General features: G+C 33.8%; 1 protein-coding gene across 6 annotated transcripts in view; it reads left to right on the forward strand.

Annotated features, from left to right (window-relative positions):
- The window catches only part of LIN28B (lin-28 RNA binding posttranscriptional regulator B), a 146,772-nt gene that overhangs the window by 80,834 nt on the left and 43,111 nt on the right, over nt 1-22,827 (forward strand). For all 6 annotated transcript variants that reach the window (XM_087443933.1, XM_087443934.1, XM_087443936.1 and 3 more), the window contains one exon: nt 1,762-1,946. In XM_087443933.1, the coding sequence (XP_087300059.1) occupies nt 1,762-1,946 (185 nt within the window). The remainder of the gene's footprint in view (nt 1-1,761; nt 1,947-22,827) is intronic.

Here is a 22,827-nt window from a genome sequence, read left to right on the forward strand (position 1 = left end):
AGATCTGGAAATGTTACATAAAGCTTTAAAGACAATAATTTTTTTTTTTTTAATTTTAAAGAGTGTAGGCAGTTGTGGGTTTTTTCCCTGATTTCTACATAGCATCAGACAGCAGAAAAGGTGCTGCCAAATTGCAGACTTCCACTTGAAGGATTTTGCAGTGGCAAATGACCTGCACTAAAAACTGGTTAAAAACTCTATTTTCATGTGTCATATTGCTTTCATAATGCATAGTCTCCTTTTGCATTGAATTTTAAAGTGTTGTTTTTATTTGTTTCATGTAATTATTTGGTTATATGTAATTATTTAGCTGCCTTTAGAATCATGCACCTGGGATGGGTGAAGATTTTCTGGTCCAATATTTCCCTAAGTATACTAGTCATCTGTGGTTGCAAAGAAAGGGCTCTGGGATCAATTAGGCCGGGAAATTGCTGAGTTAAACCCAGTTCAACAAGATTTTTATTTTATTGGTGATGGTGGTGGTGGTGGAGGGTATGGAATCTCAGAGACTATTTAATATGCTAATATGACTTAACTAAGGAGAAACAACCTATAGCATTTCACGAACTTATTTGACCACAAAATCCTGTTTTCATGGAGTCTGTTTTGAAACCATTGTTCTTCAGGACACACTTGGAGAAACTCAAATCCCTTAAATTTATAGATAAACAGAAAAGAGATAAAATGGCTTGTTCAGCTCTGCATACCTGTTTACTTAAAGAACTGGACTTGGACCAAAGTCTCCTACCATATTGAGTTTTGCTTCCTTTTGCCCCCAAATGCATTCTGAAAAGTCTTTAAAAACTGCATAATGTGCCAAGTTAGATCTGTAAAATGTACATAAGGGGATTTGAAGAAATGCATAAAACTAATGATTTAATTATTTTTGTATATTTTGAATTGGCACATTGACTTTGATGGAAAGAGTTAGATAGAAAAGCCTATTAATATTTGTAACCAAGATTACACTTTTGCAATCAGGAAACTTTTTTTTTTTTTTTTCCAAAAATCAACTATCTTTCAAATTATAAAAATATATTTCCTTTCAAATTATAAAAAGCTCAAAGTATATTAATGTGTATTATCAGAAAGCTTCCCACCTTTCCCAAAAAAGGACTGGAGAAAACGACTGTTTATGATTTGCTGTCTGTTGTTCCAGACCCCATCTCTCTGTAAAAAACTGTGTATCTTTTAAAAACTTCTTTACATAGCTGGCATTATGGTAGACACACTGTTCTTTACCTTTAATTTTTTTACTCAACAATATTGCATGTTTATCTTCCCACATTAATACATGTAGATCTTCTTTTAATGGCTCAATAGTGTTGCATTATATAGCTCTACTATAAATTATTTAATCACTTTTCCATTGATGGACTTTAGGGTAGTTGTAATTTTTTTACCAGATAGAGCTGTAGTGAATTTTGATATGGGTCTTTTTTTTTTTTATCTGAACCTTTGTGCAAATATGTCTATAGGAGAGTACTTGAAGTGGAATTACTTGGTCAAAGATTATGCATATTTAAATTGTTTTAAGTATTGCCAAATTGCCTTAAAATGGTATTAGTTTATTCTCCCGCTACCAGCATCGCAACAGGAAACTTCAAATGGTATAACTTTCACTGAACTTTAAAAAAAAAGTCTTTATACTTTGTAATGGATGACAGAGAATATCTTGCTATGTTATCTTAAAATCATAGAGATAATTTATAAAGCATTCATAATCATGATCTCTCTCTCTCCCCCCCGCCCCCTTTACAGAGCAAATTATTCATGGAAGGATTTAGAAGCCTAAAAGAAGGAGAACCAGTGGAATTCACATTTAAAAAATCTTCCAAAGGCCTTGAATCAATACGGGTAACAGGACCTGGTGGGAGCCCCTGTTTAGGAAGTGACAGAAGACCCAAAGGGAAGACACTACAGAAAAGAAAACCAAAGGGAGATAGGTAATCCTTTTACATCGTTACTTTATGAGTTTATTGTATTTGAAAAAGATTTCTGAAAATTTACTTATATTTTTATTATGTTATTGGACTTTATCTAGCCCAGCCAAAATAAAATAAAATGCCACCAGCGCCATGTAGTTGAATAGAATTTATCAGGAACATAGGCTTTCTTGCAGTTTGAACTATCTGCCGAATATACTTCACTGAGCATTCAGCGTTGAGCACTGAATAGTCCTCTGACCACCATTTCCACCAGATTGTTCTGAGACCACAAATGAGAAAAGTTGAAGTTCCCAATGGACAGAGGTGCCCCTCTGTATATCTTAACACCCCATCTGTTTTTTCAAATGCAAATACACTTATTGTTTTGTCTGTTTTTAAAAGATAACTCATATATAGAAAATTCAAGCAAGATAAAAAACTGTAAAGTTAAAGTCAAGAAAAAGTCGCTTGAAATCCTAACTAGAGGTGGGAATCATAATATATATGCAGTATTTTTGAAACTTGGATTTTTTTTTTTTTTGCTTAACGGTATATCATAGAACATTTCGTGTCAATCATTAGCACCTGCATAAACTCCCACTGTGTGAATGTTCCAGAATTTAAATAAGACTGTTAAATTAATTGCTAAATTTATGCTATTTCCAACATTTTGAATTTATCAATAGCACCACAGTGGGAATCCTTATATGTACATTTTTGAAAAATTGTCTGATTATATCCTTAGGACAAATACCTACTAGTGAAAAATCTGGATCAAAAATTATGCAAGTTAAAAATTTTGATATCGATTTCCAAACTGTTCTCCAGAAATGACTAGGGCCAATATACAACCCCTTCAAGAGCGAGACTGCTCATTGAATGTCATCTTTTTAATCTTTTCCATTTACATAGGTTAAGAGATGCAGCTCATTTTTTTCCTTTGCATCCTTTGATTAGATTAGAGGTTAAATATATTTTTATACGTTAATTTTCATTTTTATTTTTTTCTTCTGTGAATTGTATGTTTCTTGTTATTTGCTCATTTTTCTATTGAGATGTTCATTTGCTATTATTGATTTGTAAGTTCTATGTTTATGAAAAACTCAGTTTTCTGCTTTCCTATGCTGGGAAAAACCCAGTTCTTCCCTACTGTGTTTCTCTCATGTGTGTCTCCTTTACTTTTAGAGAGAACACCTCACTTCTGGTGACCAAATGTGTGGAAGTTTTTCTCCATACCAAGCGATTCTCCATGACACCAGCTGAGTGTCCTATAATTTAACTCAATTCTGATGCTATTTACCCAGAGATAGCATCAGATGTCACAGGTTAAGGGCTCGGTCCCACAAGACTTCTTCCCACCACTTGTCAGATGCTAACCGAGTAGGTCCCCAGGTTATCCACAGCTTCTGTCGGATTTGGCTACAAACTGGAGGTTCCCACAGCCCCCTCCTCAGGTTTGATAAATTTGCTAGAGTGGCTTACAGAACTCAGGGAAACACTTACTTATATTTACCAGTTTATTAAAGGATATGATAAAGGATACAGATGAACAGCCAGATGAAGAAATACATAAGGCGAGTTCTGGGAGGGTCCCAAGCATAGGAGTTTCTGTCCCTGTGGAGTTCGGGTGCATCACCCTCCCAGTGTGGATGTGTTCACCAGCCTGGAAGCTCTGTGAAACCCTTACTTTTGGGATTTTATAGAGGCTTCATCACGTAGACATGATGGATCATTAACTCTATTTTCAACCCTTCTCTCTTCTCAAGAGAATGGGAGGTAGGGCTGAAAATTCCAAGCTTCTAGTCATGACTTGCTCTTTCCAGTGACCAGCCCCCATCCAGTCATCCAGGAGCCCACCCAAAGTGGCCTTATTAAAACAAGACAGTCCTGTCACCCAGGAAGTTACAAGGGTTTCAGGAGCCCTGTGTCAGGAACAGAGGTCAGAGACCAATATTAGAACAAGAGATGCTTCTAGTGTTCTTATCACTTAGGAAATTACAAGGGTTTTAGGAGCTCTGTGCCAGGAACCGGGGGCAGAGACCAATATATATTTTCTGTTATCTCACATTCTCTTTGTATATTTACGATGTTAACCTTTTGTCTCAGATAATATTCTTTTTCAGCTTGTGAAATGTGTTTTAGCTTTAATTATGGTGACTTTTAAAAATAACATTGCAGTTTTAAAGTTTTATACGGACAAGTCTGTCACTCTCTCCTTAATGCTCTCTGACTTGATTGCTATCTGGCTTTCCAAACTACCAAATTAAAAATATACTACATTCATCTATATTTTCTCATGTAATTTTTATTAATTCATCTTTTACATTTAACTATCTCTTCTCTTTGTATGTAATTTGTTTTTGAAGAGAGGACTATAAGGATCTAGCTTTTCTTTCCTCTCCAAATTGCTAGCTAGTTATCTCAACAGCATTTATTGTCTAGTCCATGTTTTCACACTGGTTTGAAAAGCCATCGGTAAGAGAATAAATTCAGTTTCATCTACATTTTTAGGAGGTCATTTTGTATGAAAGAAAGTCCATGAAAGTGTATGAAAGTGTAGTGATACACTTACCTGTTAAAGTGATTTTCTGCTCCCAAAGAGATTGATAAATATATAGATACATACACACAAATAAAGCAAAGTAAAATAAAATAAAATCCTTTATTTTCCCATGTCTTTTAGATAAAATCTTGAAGTATAGTTCTGGCATGTTTTATATGTGTGCTGGATTGGAATCAGTAAGAGAGGGAGAGTAGTGGAGGCTGAGAGGAGAGAAGTAAGACAGCAGGGCATTCCTTCTTGTAGGACCTTGTCAACCACTGTAAGGACTTTGATTTGGGGGGAAATGGGAAGTCATTGGAAAATTTTAAGTTGCCAGGTAACATGAGCTGTTTTACCTCCTTAAAGTATCATTCTGGCAGCTGTGATGACAACACAAAGTGGAGAGGCAAGAATGGAAGCTGAAAGACCACTAAGGAGGCAGTTCCAATAATAGAAGAAAGAGATAATGGTGGTTCAGATTAGGATGGTAGCAGTAGAGGTAGTGAACAAAAATCCTGATATGTTTTGAAGGTAGAGACAATAGGATTTGCTATTGGATCAGATGTGGTCTGTGAGAGAAAGTGAAGTATTCAGGATGACTCCAAGGTTTGTTTGGCCTGAGCAACCAGAAAGATGGAGGGACCATTTTACCAAGATAGAGAAGACTAGGGAAGGAGCAGGAAATCAGCAGTGTGGTTTCAGATATATTTAGTTGGAGATGCATAATAGACATCCAAGTCGACATGTTGGTTAGGTGAATGGATGCATGGGGATGGAGTTCCAGGGCTGAAGATAAAAATTTGACAGTATTCAGCAAAAGATGATACTTACAGCCTTAAGACGGAATGAGATCTCTGTCAGAGTGAGCATACATAGAAAAGAGAAGACTGAGCCCTGGGTCATTCCAGCATTTAGGGATCAGGAAGAGTAGGAGGAATAGTAAAGGGCACTAAGTAAGAAGGAGGGAAATAGAAGGAGAATCAAGAGAGGGTTTTGTCTCAGAAGTCAAGGAAAGAAGTGTTTCAAGAACGAGAGGGTACCAGGTGTGTTAAACAGTGCTGATGGTGAAATGATCAAGTAAGATTACCACCAAGACTTGAACATTTAACAACAAGGAAGTTATTGGTGAAGTTGACAAGATCAGCTTCAGTGGATTGGTGAGAAATAAAAGTCTAAGTGGGTTGTGTTCAACAGAGACAGTAAAGGAGAGGAAGTGGAGATAGCAAGCATAGACAATTTTTTGGGTTTTCCTATAAATGGGAGCAGAAAAATGAAGCAGTAGCTGAGGGGAAGAAATGATAGCATGTTTATGTGTCAATGGGATGGTCTAGTACGAAAGGAAAGACTGAACATGCAAGAGAGAGGACAATTGCTGGAGTGATTTCTTTGAGTGGGAGAAAGGATTGGGATTTAAAGCACAACTGAGAGAGCTCACCACGTGAGAACTGATGCTTCATTCTTCAAAACTGGAGGTAAAGCACAACACACAGGTACAGATAGAGGTGGGTAGGTAGACATGAAGATGGAATAAGGTGAGATTTCTCACCTTTTTATGCTATTTTCTTAGTGAAATCTGAAGCAAGGTCATCAACTGAGAGTGATGGGAAGAGGAGGTTTTGAGATTTAAAAAGCAAGGAGATGATATAAAATAGGAAGATAGAAGAGTGAATGCATTATAGAGAAAAGGTAGAATTCCAGGCTATACCAAAAACCCACTTAAGGTTAGTGGCCATGAGTTTAAGGTCAAGTCAGTATGATCCTGTTTTTTTCTCCAGCCATTGTTGACTTCATGGCTACAGCTGTGAAATAGGCAGAACGATGGATTTAACTAGAGTTGGGGCTTTTGCAGTTGAGAAGGACAAAGGGAGAGAAGCAAGGACACTGAGGCTGTATGCAAAAGAGCAGTTGTAATGATGGATCATAGAATATAAACTGGGTAAGGAGTCAAGACATTGAAAAAGTGGCAGGCTCATGGTGCGTAGATTGCAAATAGGGTCAAAGAATTGCTGATGTTGGGGTACTAGAAGGAATGATTTGACAAGGTAGAAGTTGGTGGTGGTCAGAGGGTGAATAACTGCTCCAATTTCTTAAATTTGTTGTGTGTCTTATTGTGATTAAAGCTTTTACACATTTGGTATCTAATGATTTCCAGCTAAGTTCAGGATGTCCATAATTTTTGTCCCTAGGATTTGCAATTCTTTGGGCCACTTGTTTTTATGAAATGATAGAAACAAACTGCAATAAAATATTCAAATAAGCATAGAGACTCCTGCATAGAAACTGAAACAATGAGAAAACAAGATGTGACTGTGTTAACTGATGGCTGGAACAGTTACCAAGGCATTGATTTGCTCCCTAAATGTTTAAAAGACTTCAGAGATCTTTGGTAACATTCTTGATTTCTTCCATGATTATTAACCATGTCTACTTCCTGAGACAGCTTGAATAATGAGAATAAAATTGTGCTTTGATCCCGATTTTCATGTTTATTAGCATAATTATGTAAAGTAGCCTCAAAAATCTTACAATATTCTGGATTTTCTAGTTATTTCCCATTGCCTGTTTTTTCTTACATTTTTCTTTGATTAAGTATTTTTTTGTATTTCAAAGAACCAACTCTTGCATTAATTTCTGTTACACTGTTTTTTCCTAATATTTTCTGTGATTATTTTTATTATTTTTTCCATTTTATTTTTACTTTTTATTATGAAAATTTTCAAAATACAAAAAGTAGAAAAAATGATATGGTCACCATCCATTCATATATCCATGTTGTATGTTTCAATAATTATAAATATTTTTGTGAAAAATTTTTTTTTTCCCTTTCACACAAGCATAGTAGCAAGTGTTTATTTATTTGTTTGTTTGTTTATTTTTCCCCTGGGAAAGATTCACCCTGAGCTAACATCTGTTGCCAAATCTTCCTCTTTCTTTTTTTTTTTTCTTCCTCAAAGCCCCAGTACATAGTTATATATTCTAGTTATAAGTCCTTCTAGTTCTTCTATGTGAGCTGCTGCCACAGCATGGCTACTGACACGTGAGTGGTGTGGTTCCATGCCCCAGAACTGAACCCGGGCCACCGAAGCAGAGCACACCAAACTTGAACTGCTAGGCCATCAGGGCTGGTTCTGTGAAAACTTTTTGAAGTTTTAAAGTATACTACAGATGCATAGCACTATAATATCGTGTGTTATCATCCCTATCAGAATAAATAATACTTCCTTAATAGCATCTAGTACCCAGTCCATATTAAAATTTCGCCAGTTGTCCAAAACATATCTTTTGTGGCTGTTTTTTTTCAAATCAGAATCCAGTTAAGAAACATGCCTTTCAGTTAGTTTTTGTATGTCTTAAGTCTCTTGTAATCTAGAACAGCACCTGCCTATACTCACACATGTCCTTTTTAGGAAACAAATCTGACATTAACTTGTTAAAAGAGAGTAGGCCAATTGTCTTGTGTAATGTACCATAATCTGGATTCATTCTGGTGTCTTGAAACTTTCTATATTGCCTATAAATTGGAAATACAATGCCAAAAATGGTTAACTTGAATCTGACAGAATCTTTTCAATTTATAGGCAATATAAGGGTTAGGGAATGTATTTAAAAACACCAGGATGGAGCCGGCCCCGTGGCTTAGCAGTTAAGCGCGTGCGCTCTGCTGCTGGCGGCCCCGGCTCAGATCCTGGGCGCGCACTGACGCACCGCTTCTCCGGCCATGCTGAGACCGCGTCCCGCATGCAGCAACTAGAAGGATGTGCAGCTATGACATACAACTATCTCCTGGGGCTTTGGGGGGAAAAAAATAAATAAATAAAAATTAAAAAAACAAAACAAAACACCAGGATGAATCCAGATCATAGTCTAAGTTTGTCTTATAGTTTCTTATGATTAGATTGAGTTGTTCATCTTTGACAAGAAAATCATATAAGTGATACTGTGTTCTTCTCATTATATCCTATCAGATGGCATATAATTTTGATTTTTCACATTACTGATGATGTCTGACCATTTGGTCAAGGTGGTGCCTGCCAGGCTGCTCCACTTTAAAGTTAGTTTTTTCTTTTGTGATTAATTAGAATTTTGTGGGGATATACTTTGAGACTATGTAAACATCCCATTCCTAATCAAACTTTCCATTATATTTATTTATTAAATCAATATGGACCATGGGTTTCTATTTTTTTCAATGACTTATAATCTGTAACCATCATTATTTATGTTAATGCTCAAATTTCCCAGATTCAGCTAGTAGCAGCCCCTTTCAGCTGGTTTCTGTGTCCTTTTGACAAGTCCTCATCATTTTTTGAGTACTTATTACTTACTGGCATAAGATACTTTCCATCTCATCTTATAGCCTACAAAATATTTAAAGTAATGATCTTACATAATTGATTTGGTTTGCTGAAGTACTAGAAAGCTAGAATCCCAGTTAATTTCTATTAAAAGAGGAAGTAAGCATTGGTATATTTCTGTGTATTTTGTTTGCTTGGAGTGTTGTTTTTATTTTTTAAATTGTCATTTAGTAAAATTGACTTTATTTCTTTTGGTATACAGTTCTATGAATTTTAACACATGTAATGGTTCATGTAGTCACCATCATAATCTGGATTCAGAAGTTCCTATCACCCAAAAAAACTCCCTCTGATTGTCTTTTATAGTTACCTCTCCTCCACCTATAACCCTTGGTGACTACTGACCTATTCCCTATCACGATAATTTTGTTTTTTTGTGAATGGAATAAAAGTGGAATCATATAATGTGTAACCTTTTCCCCCCCAGTTTTATTGAGATATAATTGACATATAACATTGTATTAGTTTAAGGTGTTCAACATAATGATTTCCTATATGTATATATTGGAAATGACTACCACAATGAGTTTAGTTAGCATCCATCACTTCACATGGTTACAATTTTTTTTCTCAAGATGAGAACTTCTAAGATTTACTCTCTTAGCAACTTCCAAATATACAATATAGTATTGTTAACTTTAATCACCATGCTGTACATTAAATCCAGAACTTATTAATCTTATAAATGGAAGTTTGTGCCTTTTGACTACCTTCGTCCATTCCCCCCAACCTCCAACCCTCACCTCTGGCAATGACTTTGGTTTTTTTTTTAGATTCCACATATAATTGAGATGATACAGTCTTCGTCTTTCTGTGTCTGACTTGTTTCACCTAGCATAATGCCCTCAAGATCCATCCATGTTGTCCCAAATGGCAGGATCTCCCTCTTTTTTATGGCTGAATAGTATTCACGTTTTCATTATCCATTCATTCGTCATTGGACAGTTAGGTTGTTTCCATGTCTTGGCTATTGTAAATAATGCTACAGTGAACATGAGGTGCAGATATCTCTTCAAGATAGATTTCCTTTCCTTTGGATAGATACCTAGAAGTGGAATTGCTGGATCATTTATGGTAGTTCTATTTTTAATTTTTTGAGGAACTGTTTTCAGTAGTGGCTGCACCAATTTACATTCCCACCAACAGTGGGCAGGTAGGTGCAGAGAACCAGGAGGAGGATGATGACTAGATGAACTCCCCAAATACATAAAAAGCTGTTCAACAGAAACTGTGATAAATACAGGACAATGCAAGACAAGTAAAAATAAGGAGCAGCAGTGACAAGAGGCTGTGCTGTAGATGTGGCCTCCCTTCCCTTCTACCAATAGTGCACAAGGGTTCCTTTTTCTCCACATTCTCACCAACGCTTGCTATTTCTTGTCTTTTTGATAATAGCTATTCTAACAGGTGTGAGGTGATACCTCATTGTGGTTTTGATTTTCATTTCCCTGATGATTAGTGATGTTGATCACCCTTTGTGACTGTGTGTATGTCTTCTTTGGAAAAATGTCTATTCAGTTCTTTTGCCCATTTTTTAATCAAATTGGTTTTGTTTTTTTGTTTTTTGCTATTGAGTTGTATGAGTTCTTTATATTTTTTGGATATTAACCCTTTATCAGGTATATGATTTGCAAATATTTTCTCCCATTCTATAGGCTGCCTTTTCATTTTGTTATTGGTTTCCTTTGCTGTGCAGAAGCTTTTCAGTTTGATGTAATTCCATTTGTTTATTTTTGCTTTTGTGACCTTTACTTTTGGCATCAAATTCAAAAATATCATTGCCAAGAGTGATGTCAAGGAACTTAAACCTTATGTTTTCTTCTGGGAGTTTTATGGTTTCAGGTCTTACATTCAAGTCTTTAATCCATTTTGAGTTGGTTTTTGTGTATGTAGTGTAAGATAGTGGTCCAATTTCATTCTTTTGCATGTGGCTGTCCAATTTTCCCAGCACCATTTATTGAAGAGACTACCTTTTCCCCATTGTATATTCTTGGCTCTTTTGTCATAAATTAATCGACCTATATGTGTGGGTTTATTTCTGAGCTCTCCATTCTATTTCGTTGATCTATGTGTCTGTTTTTATGCTGATACCATACTGTGTGATTACTGTTGTTTTGCAGTATAATGTGAAATCAAGGAGCGTGATGCTTACAGCTTTGTTCTTTCTCAAGATTGCTTTGGCTTTTTGGGATCTTTTTGTGGTTCTATACAAATTTTAGGATTGTTTGCAATCCTAAATATTTCTGTGAAAAATGCCATCGGAATTTTGATAGGGATTGCGTTGAATCTGTAGATCACTTCGGGTGGTATGGACATTTTAACAATATTAATTCTTCCAATCCATGAGCATGGAATATCTTTCTATTTATTTATGTTTTCAATTTCTTGCATCAGTGTCTTGTAGTTTTCAGTGTATAGAGCTTTCACTTCCTTGGTTAAATTTATTCCTAAGCATTTTATTCTTTTTGATGCAATTGTAAATGAATTTGTTTTCTTAATTTCTCTTTCTGATAGTTCATTATTAGTGTATAGAAACCAACTGATTTTTGTATGTTGACTTTGTATCTTGCAGCTTTACTGAATTTATTAGTTCTAACAGTGTTTTGGTGGAGTCTTTGGAGGTTTCTATGTATAATATGTCATCTACAAATGGAGACAATTTTACTTATTCCTTTCCAGTTTGGATGCCTTTTATTTCTTTTTCTTGCATAACTGCTTTGGCTAGAACTTTCACTACTATGTTTAATAAATGTGGCAAGAATGGGCATTCCTTTCAGCATTTCACTGTCGTATGATGTTAGCTGTGGGCTTGTTGTATATGACTCTCATGTTGAGGTACCTTCCCTCTACACCCACTTTATTGAGAGTTCTTTTTTTGGGGGGTTGGTGAGGAAGATTGGCCTTGAACCAACATCTGTTGCCAGTGTTCCTCTTTTTGCTTGAGGAAGATTGTCCTTAAGCTAGCATCCATGCCAATCTTCCTCTATTTTGTATATGGGATGCTGCCACAGCATGGCTTGATGAACCGTGTATAGGTCTGCACCTGGGATCCGAACCCACAAACCCCGGGCCACTGAAGCAGAGTGTGCTAACTCAACCCACTACACAACTAGGCCAGCCCTAGTGAGAGTTCTTATTATGTATGGATGTTAAATATTGTCAAATGCTTTTTCTACTTCTAGTGAGATGAAGGTTTTTATCCTTCTTTTCGTTGATGTGCTGTATTACATTAATTGATTGGTAGATGTTGAACCACCCTTGTATTTTTGGAATAAATCTCACTTAATTGTAAGGTATGATCCTTTTAATGTACTGTTGAATTCAGTTTTCTAATATTTTGTTGAGGATTTTACATCTATGTTCATCAGGGATGTTGACTTGTAATTTTCTTTTCTTGTAGTATCTTTGTCTGGTTTTGGTATTAGAGTAATGTTGGCCTCATAAAATGAATTTGGAAATGTTACCTCCTCTTCTATTTTTGGAAGTTTGAGAAGAATTGGTGTTAAGTCTTCTTTAAATGTTTGGTAGAATTTACCAGTGAAGCCATACGGTCCTGGACTTTTCTTTGTTAGGAGGTTTTTGATTACTGATTCAATCTCCTTACTAGTAATTGGTGTGCTCAGATTTTCTGTTTCTTCATGATTCAGTCTTGCTGGTTGTATGTTTCTAGGAATTTATCCATTTCCTCTAGATTGTCCAATTTGTTAGTGTATAATTCATACTATTTTGTTATGATCCTTTGTATTTCTGTGGTATCAGGTGTAATGTCTCCTTTTTCATTTCTGGTTTTATTTATTTGAGTCCTCTCTGTTTTTTTCTTGGCAAGTCTAGCTAAAGGTTTGTCTATTTTGTTTATCTTTTCAAAATACCAGTTCTTAGTTTTATTGATCTTTTCTATTGTCTTTTTAGTCTCTATTTCATTCAGTTCAACTTTGATCTTTGGTATCTCCTTTCTTCTACTAACTTGAGCTTAGTTTGTTTGTAACCTTTTGAAATTGGCTTTTTTCACTCAGCTTAATGGCTTTGAAATTCATCCAAGCTGTTGAGTGTATCACTAGTTTATTCCTTGTTATTGCTTAGTAGTATTCCATTGTATGGGTATAATACTGTTTATCAATTCATCTGTTGAAGTGCATTTGAGTAGTTTCCAGTTTGGCAGTTATGAATAGAGCTGCTACAAACATTTGTGTACAGGTTTTCGTATGAACATAAGTTTTCATTTACTTAGGAGTGGGATTGCTAGATAATATGATCATAGGTGTATGTTTAATTTTATGAGAAACTGCCAATTTTTTTTCCAGATTGATTGTTCTATTTTGAATTCCCGTCAACAATATATGCGAGTTCCAACTGCTTCGCATCTTTGCCAGCATTTGGTGTTGTCAGTATTTTTTTATTTTAACCATTCTGATAGGTATGTGGTAATAGCTCACCATGGTTTTAATGTTCATTTCCCTAATGGCTTCTGATATTGGGCTTCTTTTTTTATATTATCTTTGCTGGAGTGTCTGTTCCTACCTTTTGCCCATTTTTTACTGGATTGTTCTCTTATTGTTGCATTTAGAGATCTCTTTATATAAATTGTAGATACATGTGCTTTGTTAGGTATATGGTTTGCAGTATTTTTTCCAAGTTTGTGGCATGTCTTTCCAATCTCTCAAATATCTCTCACAGAGCAAAAGTTTTAAATTTTGATAGACATTTATCAATCTTTTATTTTATGTCATGTTTATTTGATGCTGTTTTCTCTTTGTAGTTTTTAGTTTTAATTGAAAGTTTAATCTAATTTATGTCATTTCAGGTTAAAAAATTAAAACTTCTAACTCTTTATTACATGGAATTAAAATATTTAACAAATTCAAAATTTGGTTCCATCACTCAAGAGAACTTACTTGTTCAATTCTAATATTTATGTATACTGTAGAACCATCCTTTATGTCTTTGTGGCAAGAAATATGAAATAATTTTAAAGATTCTACCTTAATTTTGAGTGAACTATCTACAAAAGAAAGTGGGATTATTTTTTTCAGTCTGTATTAAAATTCTGTTGAATTTAGTGTTTAGTTACTAGTGTCCAGATAGTCAATAGGAGTGTTATTTTGTTGTCTTTTAAATCCTCCACATTTAAAATATTTTCTTAAAATTTCAAATGAAATAATTTCAGATATATTTTTGCTGTTTACTTTTTCTTATGTTCATTATCAAAAGAGTAAAGAGGTTTAATGACCCCTGTAAAGCTCGTTATAATAAAATGAAGGTTGTTGTTTTTAAAAGATTTAAAAACTTACTTTTCTTTTCAAAAACTAGCCTATACTTAGTACCTTTTTATTCTTTAAATAAACCACAATTTACTATGAGGATAAAGAGGTAACTTCTAACAGAATGAAATTGTGGGAGGAGATAGTAGGATAATTATTTGTTTGCCACTGTTGATTTTTTAGTATTTATGTGAAATAATCATGTCAACCTATAATATAGAATTAAATATTTTATATAATAAAATTTTAGATTATATTAACAAATGTGTTATATTAGTAAAAAGGATGTGGACTGAAACAACTTGTCTGAGAATCTTTCTGTGTAGGTTAAATGATTTTAATCCATAATAATTAAGAATAAAAATATGTGTAATTTAAAAAAACATTTGAAGAGCATACATACGTGGTAGATGTATACATTGTGTGTATACATATAGCCTCATTTTTTTTTATTGTTTATGGTTTCTTTTTTTACCTCCTTTTTTATTCTAATTTTTTTCTTGGGTTGTTGACTATCTTCTTTGTTCTCCTTAACCTTCCACATCTTTTGACCCAACCACACAGTCCAAGAAGTGCTATTCATAATAATGCAAGTTCCCTTTCAACAATGTTGACTTGAGATTTTTTAAATAACTTAGAAAATAATGCCAACGTTCTACTGCTTTCATTCCATTTTAGGAAATATTTCATTTGCATCACTGCATTAGCACATGAGTAAGCTTTTTGATTTGCTACATGAGTTGAAGATTTAATGTATTTTGTTTAGAAAGAAGCTTAATTGTTATGATGTTCAGTGCTACTGCGTTTGGTGTGGAAGTGTAGGAAATTCCTTTCATTTGATCATATTAGAAAGACTTCTTAATTTATCATTTTTGAGATGCTCTTCATTTAGACTTAAAAACTGATTTATGAAATTTGACATTCCTTATATTCCAGTATTAAGTGGTATTAGAACAGTACATTATGATATATTTACCATTTATGGTCAGAAAGACCAAAGTGAACATAAACAGAAGCTCATTTTATATGTCTAATGTATTCCCACCTCAGAGGAGCTAACTTGTCATTTTTTTTTTTTAATAAAAGTGAAGATGTATGATAGTAAAGCTAATTTTACAGGGCCATAATTTTGTGGTTTTAAATTTGCAAGAAGGTTTTGGAAACCATAAGATTTAAAAAAAACATCTATTTAAGCTTTCCTCATTGAAATACTGTACATTTTCATTTGTTTATTAAAAAGAAAAAAAATACTTATTTAATGCCCTCATTCACCTCTAGAGCAAGTGAGCTCAAAACTAACTAGTGGTAACCTTCTTCCACCCGCTCTCCCACCCACCTCTACAGCAGTGATAACCACTTCCGCTCATTATCTCTGTGGTATAATTTGAAGTTTTCCAGCCACTTTATAGTTAGCAATTCTAGTGGTATATATATATATATATATTTTTTTTTTTTTTGAAATCTACATAGCATTCCTGAAAATAATAAATCTATACTTAGATTTATGATGCCATTTTATTGAGGATAACTGTTTTACATTAAAAGTTCTTTCAATGATTTTACTTTCATATTTATTATATCCCAGAACCTGCTCTCAAAAGAAAAAGAAAAATGCTGTTTAGGTGCTGGAGATGTTTGAAAAATGTAAATCAACAAATTCCAATAAATAACTGTTTCACTCTGATACTTGTGTGATTAGATTTAGGAATTTGCTGTTTAGTAGGTTCCTATTGTGGAAGAGAAATCTCTCAGGCATGAATTGATAGTCCAGATCCTTTGAGGTCTGTCTGTTCTGACCTATGACCCCTATTCTTACAAGGTCAACATCTGAGGGCAGGAGATTAAGGCAGTTTAAAGACCGGAATGGTAAATGGAATGGAAAAATTAGCCAGCACATTTTGGGTGCAAAACATCAAAGTCATCAAATAGTTTGCTTATTTTAAACCTGGCTTATGGGTGTAACAAGCTAATTTTATTGTGTTTGTTGGAATCAGAAAAATTTAATAAGCATAATTCACTTCAAGATTCTATTTATATAATAATAAATTTTAACTGTATAATACAAATTACGTTCATAAAGCTTAACCTCAAAATATCAAGAAATGCAAAAATAATTTTTCACAGTTTCAATAAGTCTTGTTTCCAGTTTGGATACTTAGTTTAAATTTAAACTGAGAAAACATTTACCTTAGCTTTTTGCTATGAAATAATTTTAATTTATCAACAATGTTGAATATAATATATATACACCTAGTTTGGCTGATAATTTGAAGTGATGAGGATTTAGTTGTAATTATATGCTATTGACTTTTAAGAAAAATCTATTTTTAAAAGATAAGAGGTAGAAAAATCGAAGAAAGTAAATTGATCAAGCAGAGACAATTTCTCCTTTTTGTCTTAGACTTCATTCTTTTATATTTTACCTCTTTCCCCCTTAAAATGTTCCTTGTGCCTTTAATTGTATGCATTTCATTGTAATTTCAAAATAAAGACTTTAAATCTTCTTAATTCCTATGTTTGGGTCCCTTGTAAGCAATTCCCTACCATCCTTTATCTTACATTTGTTTGTATCCTGGACAGCTGTGAATCTGCATCTTCTGCTTCCTACTAATGACAGGCTGGGGTTGAATAACTGGACTGTTGCATCCAAGTTTCCATTCATCCATATAGTGACTAAGGAAATTAGTAAAACCAATAGAATACCTAGGTCTCCTTAATTCTTCTGCATTTTTAATTCTACCCCAAATTTTCCTTATTATAGACTTAATTTTAGGGTGGTTTTCCAAGTCCTTTCTTCTTGTGATTATTTGGCCAGAGATCTCTTAATGAGGCAATTATAGTTGTTTCCTTCATTCACATTATCTTAGCAGATGCTCTCCCCGCTGTGACCTCTGTTCAGACCGGGCAGACAATGTGCCATTCTCATCACCCTCCGCGAGACATTGCGTGGGGCTGAGCTTCATTTGGCGCTGCATAGGTCCCCAAGATGCCTGGTGAGAGTGGTCAGAAGCCAAGTGGCACATAAGCGCAATTTTAGGTTGATTTCCTGATTGCTGTTTTATTCTAAGCATAATAAAGAGTAAAATAATGCCTATAGAAAAAAAATGTTCCAGAAGCAACTCAAATAATATTTCAAGTAGAAATGGTGGGGTTTAAGAAGTAACTTTACATATAGATTGTGGTCTTGGTGAAATGAGATGAAATATTTATTGTATGGTTTCAATTCAAGGGATTATGAAAATGGGGTAATATTTGAAAATTTGGAGATTCAAAAAAGGAAATTAATTTAGCCTTTAATACTAAGTAAATGTATATTTAATGAACATATGACATTGTTCAGAGTATCACTTTTAACCTTTAAAAAACATAAATTCTTATGTTTATATCTGCTATGATGTCCAGTCTGTTCCTATGTGAACACAATAAGGACTGGTTAAGATGAGGACTAATCAACAGAAAATTTCCATACTTTACGCTGCTAAATCTCTCCACTGAAATACTAGTCCTATGGCCCAAGCCCACATAACAATCCAAGGAATTACAAAGTTCTTAGCAGCCTCCAGCTAGCCTGCTTTTATTCTCCATTAATAAGGAAGTACAAGTCAAATTCTGCTCTGTTGAATTTGAAGAGCCTGTGCAAAGGTTCTTCCAAATTTACACTGGAATTTTAATTTTTTGAAATTTGATTAAAATAAACAGATTAAGAGCTATGACTTGACCTATTCTCCTAAAGAGATTTTCCTTTTTGTTGGTGTAAATAGGATTACCTTATCTATGTTATAATTTATAATATATAATATATAGTAATATATGTTTTAATCTGCTTGCACTTATCAGTAAGACGTAGTAATTTAGTAAAGCAGATTCCATTTTCCTAAAATCAGATTCATAATCAATAAGTTTCTATATAAAGTAATATTTTTAACATGCATTTTCACCTAATGAAGGACTGTTTTTAAAGTGTAGGTCCTTTGGGTATAAGCAGAGAATAAGTATTAAATTTAGAAAATGTTTTGTAAAAGGAAAAATACTCTCATGATCTTCTTTTCTTAAGAGAAAATCTAGAACAAGTCAAGCAAGAATTCAAGAATTTTGGCCTCTCGAATTTTTCTTTAAGTTTAGTCTTATCTGTTGTATGATTATTTTAAATATATGGGTTAATAAGGAACAAAATCAAGTGTTTTCCTTCCTTTTGGGAGGGAGAATTATTCGTTGACTCTTAGTGGATATAGAAAATGTTCAGAATCTCCAGAAATGCTAAAAAATATACTTAGGCCCTTCCATGAAGGCTAAAAATATTATCTATACTTTTTATAATTATTTTCAAAACTCTCAGTTTTTCAAGAATCGTATACTAAGGACAACTGAATTTCATGGCTGTCCTCATTAATTGGGAAAGCAGGATGTGGTCATAGTTGCCTTTTGCTAAATTTGAACCGGGGGCTCTTTATACCTAGCCTGCCTCCTCACTAGCCCTTCTACACTGTCACAAATAAAAGCCTCTGTGAATAGCAACTTTTTTACAGGACCATTGTATGGAACTGCTATTAAGTCAGTTTCTGCTTTTTCCTATTCCACTGACGCGAGATTCTGTTCTCTGATTTAAGCATTTGCTTTTAGTTTCCTCAGTTTTAGTAGCCCATTTAGATTCTTCTCTCATTCACAGCAATGTGATTTTATATCCATGGTTATCTACAGATAAATTATTGGAATAATTGGAATAAATAAAAGAATTTAACAAGATTGCTAGTTATAAATTCAGACAAAACTTGAACTAAGAACAACTGAGTATCAGGAATGTAAGGACAGTCCTATATCTCAGGAACTCACAATTAGAAACAGTAATTTCAAAAAAAGGTTTATTTCCCATTGGAACATAAACGATAATATACTGTACCCAGGAATAAATCTCACAAAACTATGAAAGACTTGTATGGAGAAAATGGTAAACTTATATTGAGAAATATAAAAGCAGACCTAAGTAAACAGAGAAAGGTATTTTGTTAATGAAGGGCAAAACTCAATATTTGAAAGAAGGGTAATTCCCCATAAATTAATCTACAGATTCGATATAATTCTGTTCAAAATTCCAATAAAGTTGATTCTAAAGTTGATTTGGAAGTTCATAGGGCCAATAATAACCACACAGTTTTGTAGATGAAAACCAAAGTGTGAGAGCTCTTCCTACCAGATATCAATATTTATTATACAGCCAAGTAAGTATATGTAATTAAGTGAGGTGATGGCCCAGTGAAAGACAAATAGACCATTGGAAAAGAGACTATATATAAATCTTGATATATGGCAGACAGCATTTCAGATTTTGGAAAATAATGAAAAGATTATAAATGGTCCTGGGAATACATCTGCCCGTAGAGAAAAAGTAAAATGGACCCCTAGCTCATACCATATTTAAAGACCTAAAAAGTGTAAAGCAAAACTTTACAACTCTATTAGAAGGAAATATAGGAGAGCATTATTATGACCTTCGGTTTAGGAAAGATATTTTTTAAATCTTAAAGACACAAAAAGCAGAAACCATAATGGATAAGATTAGATTGACTACTTCAGAATTTAAAAATTCTACCTGGCAAAGGTTTCAGCCAGAAAGATAGAACCACTGTAAGTATTATGGAAATTGGGGATTTGGATTTTATACAAATGTGGCAGTTGCCGGGGAAGGGAAGAGTCAGTGGATTGGAGAAATAGTCACTAACCAGTCTTCAGAAGCCCTGGACTAGATAGACAAATCAGAGCTTACAGGGAATTCCAAAAAGCCAAGCACATCTGCTATTGCAGGGGAACTGGGAAGAGGGGGCCTCTGGTGAGAAACTGCTGCCTCTGTGTTTGCCTTTTTGGGTTTGCAGATAAGGGATGGTGGCAGGCTGCTACTGGTCAGTGGGACCAACATCAGGAAGACAAGCTGGGCACAGAGTGCCAGAGAGAACAAGCTGGGACTTGCTGGGCAGATCTGTGTCTGTCTGTTACCATGTCTGCCCACGATGACCCTCCAAGAATAATGGCTTCTGCTTCATTTTTTGCCTTCCATATCTTGTACACATTTCTCTTTTGGCTGACTGCTGTAATCTGGAACTGTTTAGAGAAAGGGATTCTGGGAAACATAGTTACCAGCCATAACCGAATTGACATAAAATGGTCCAGCACCAACAATATAAACAAAATTAGAAAATAAGTTATAGAGTGGGAAGAGATATTTGCAATGTATGTAGTTGATAAAGAATTAATATCCAAAATATATGACTTACAAATCAAAAAGAAGTAAAAATCCAATAGAAAAATGAGCAAATAAACAGTAATTTATAGAAGAGGAAAATAAACATTCACTAACAAAAAGATGCTTGGCATTACTAATTTAAATGAGATACCATTTTATTCCCATTAAATTAGCAGAAATTTCAAAGTCTGACAATACTAAGCATTGTGAAGAATGTTACACAATACTGATGAGACTCTTAATTGATACAACCACTTTAGAGAGCAATTTGGCCATCTCTGGTAGAATGGGAGTTGTTCATATCCTTTGATTCCACTTCTAGGTGGATTTTCTAGAGCAGTGTTTTTCAAACTGTGGATTGAGATCCACTAGTGGTTTTTGATATTAATTTGGTGGATTATAAGCAGCATTGTTATTTTTTAATGAAATAGAATAGAATAAAAATCATCAGCGTGCATTGCATGTAGTAGGAATAACTATTGTTTCATAAACTTTTGGGTTGTGCTGTGTGTGTTGGTGTGTGAATTGTGATGCAAAATATTTTCTCACTGTGGGTCATGTTCACATGTACACAAAGAGAATTGTACAAAAATATTTATTGCAGCTTTGTTTGTAAGGCCAAAAGACCAGAAACAAACAAGAGAAAGGTCAAATTATAGTATATTCTTAGATGATGTGGAGTTAAAATGAACAAATTTGAGCTACCCTTTATGAATCTTGATGACTCTTTTTTTAAAAGCCTACTATAATGTTGAATAATAAAGCAAGTTGCAGAATGGTCCATGCAATATTATTCCATCTTTGTTCATTTTTAAAAGCCATCAAGTGATATTATGTGTTGTCTAAAGATACTTACATGTGTGGTAAAAATATAAAAATATGATAAACCCTGAGTTCATGATAATCCTTATTCTAGAGAAGCAGAGAAGAGAATGGGATTAGAGGAGCATATAGGCTATGCTGAACCATTTTTTCAAGTTATTTTGTGTCCTGCAGTAAGATTCCATATCTTTCTTATGATGTTTATTCTTAGGTATTATAATTTTTGATGCTATTGTGAATGAATTTTTTTCTTTTAGTTTTGACTAGTTATTGCTACTATAGAGAAAAGCTATGGGTATGGGGGATAGTTTTGACTCTTCTTCAATAGTTATACCTATTATTTCATTTTCTTTTCTTATGGAATGGACTAGAATTTCCTAAACAGTGTTGAGTAATGCTGATGTCAGCAAGCATCCTGTCTTCTGATTTAATGAAAATGGCTTTAATATTTCAAATTTAATCTGTTGCTATTGTTTTTCCGTAAATAATCATCATGTTCAATTGCTTTCTTTTTCTTCTCTTTTGCTCAGAGTTTTTGTTGTGGATGGCTGCTGAATTATATCAAAAGTCTTTTTGGCATCTCTTGACATAATTTGTAATTTTCTGCTTCAATTCATTGATAAAATGAATTACATCTATAGATTTTATGAAGTTGAACCATTCTTATATTTCTGGGGAAAAAACGCTTCTTAGTCATGATATGCTGGTGTATTCAATTTCATACTGTTTACCGGTCATACATGAACTTGGACTTTTTTATGTGTTTTCCTCATCATTTTTCATTATTAAGGTTATTCTAGCTTCATGTATTAGGGAGTTTTCTGTCTCTTTCTATGTTGTGGAAGATTTAATATACATAAGAATTAAAGTAGTGATCTCCAAGTGGCAAGTCTACCCTCCAAGAGATAGACAAGGCAATAGATCCATTTTCTTCATATATGGAAAAAATATCACAACTTTTGTTTATATTTATTTACTTTATACTTTTTGTTTTATAATGTATGCTAGTACATATCTAATTTATAAATACAAACAAATAAACATATGTTGGGATGGGTGTTCAAAAATATTCTACTGATAAGTGTACATGATCAAAATAATTTGGAGCCCATAGCTTTAAAAGTATGATAGAACTAAGCTCAGAACATCTAAGCCCTTTGCCTTTTGTATATTTTCAGAGCCTTCCCATATCTGTTAGGTTTTTCTGCTTCCTATTAGGTCAAATTTGGTATATTTTTCTGGGATATTATTTATTTCCTTTAGATTTTCTAATTGGTTGTCATAAAGTTGCAGTAAGATTCTTTTATTCTTTTAGTCTCTTCCATATATACAATTGGACTTTAATAATCTCTAGCATTTTCCATTTTTATTTTCTCTTTCTCTTCCTTTTTAGGCTTCTCATGCATTTACCTTTTCAAGTAATTAGCTTTTATCTTACCTACATTTTCTGCTGCTTTTGTTGGTTTTCTGTTTCTTTGCTTTCAGATCTTACCTGGGTAAAGTCTTCTATGTTTTGTTAATTTCGTTATATTTTTTTCTGTTTTCTTAAGTTGAATACTTACCTTATTTTCAGTCTTTTTTTTAAATAAATAATAATGATTTCAGACCATAAATATTCCTTTAAGAAAAGCTTAACTGTGTTACACGGGTTTTAGTATGAATTTCTAGTTATTTTCTAGATAGTTTA

The sequence above is a fragment of the Ceratotherium simum genome, chromosome 19, assembly GCF_057802395.1.
Source record: "Ceratotherium simum simum isolate JZ-2026a chromosome 19, ASM5780239v1, whole genome shotgun sequence".
Taxonomy (NCBI): Eukaryota; Metazoa; Chordata; class Mammalia; order Perissodactyla; family Rhinocerotidae; genus Ceratotherium; species Ceratotherium simum.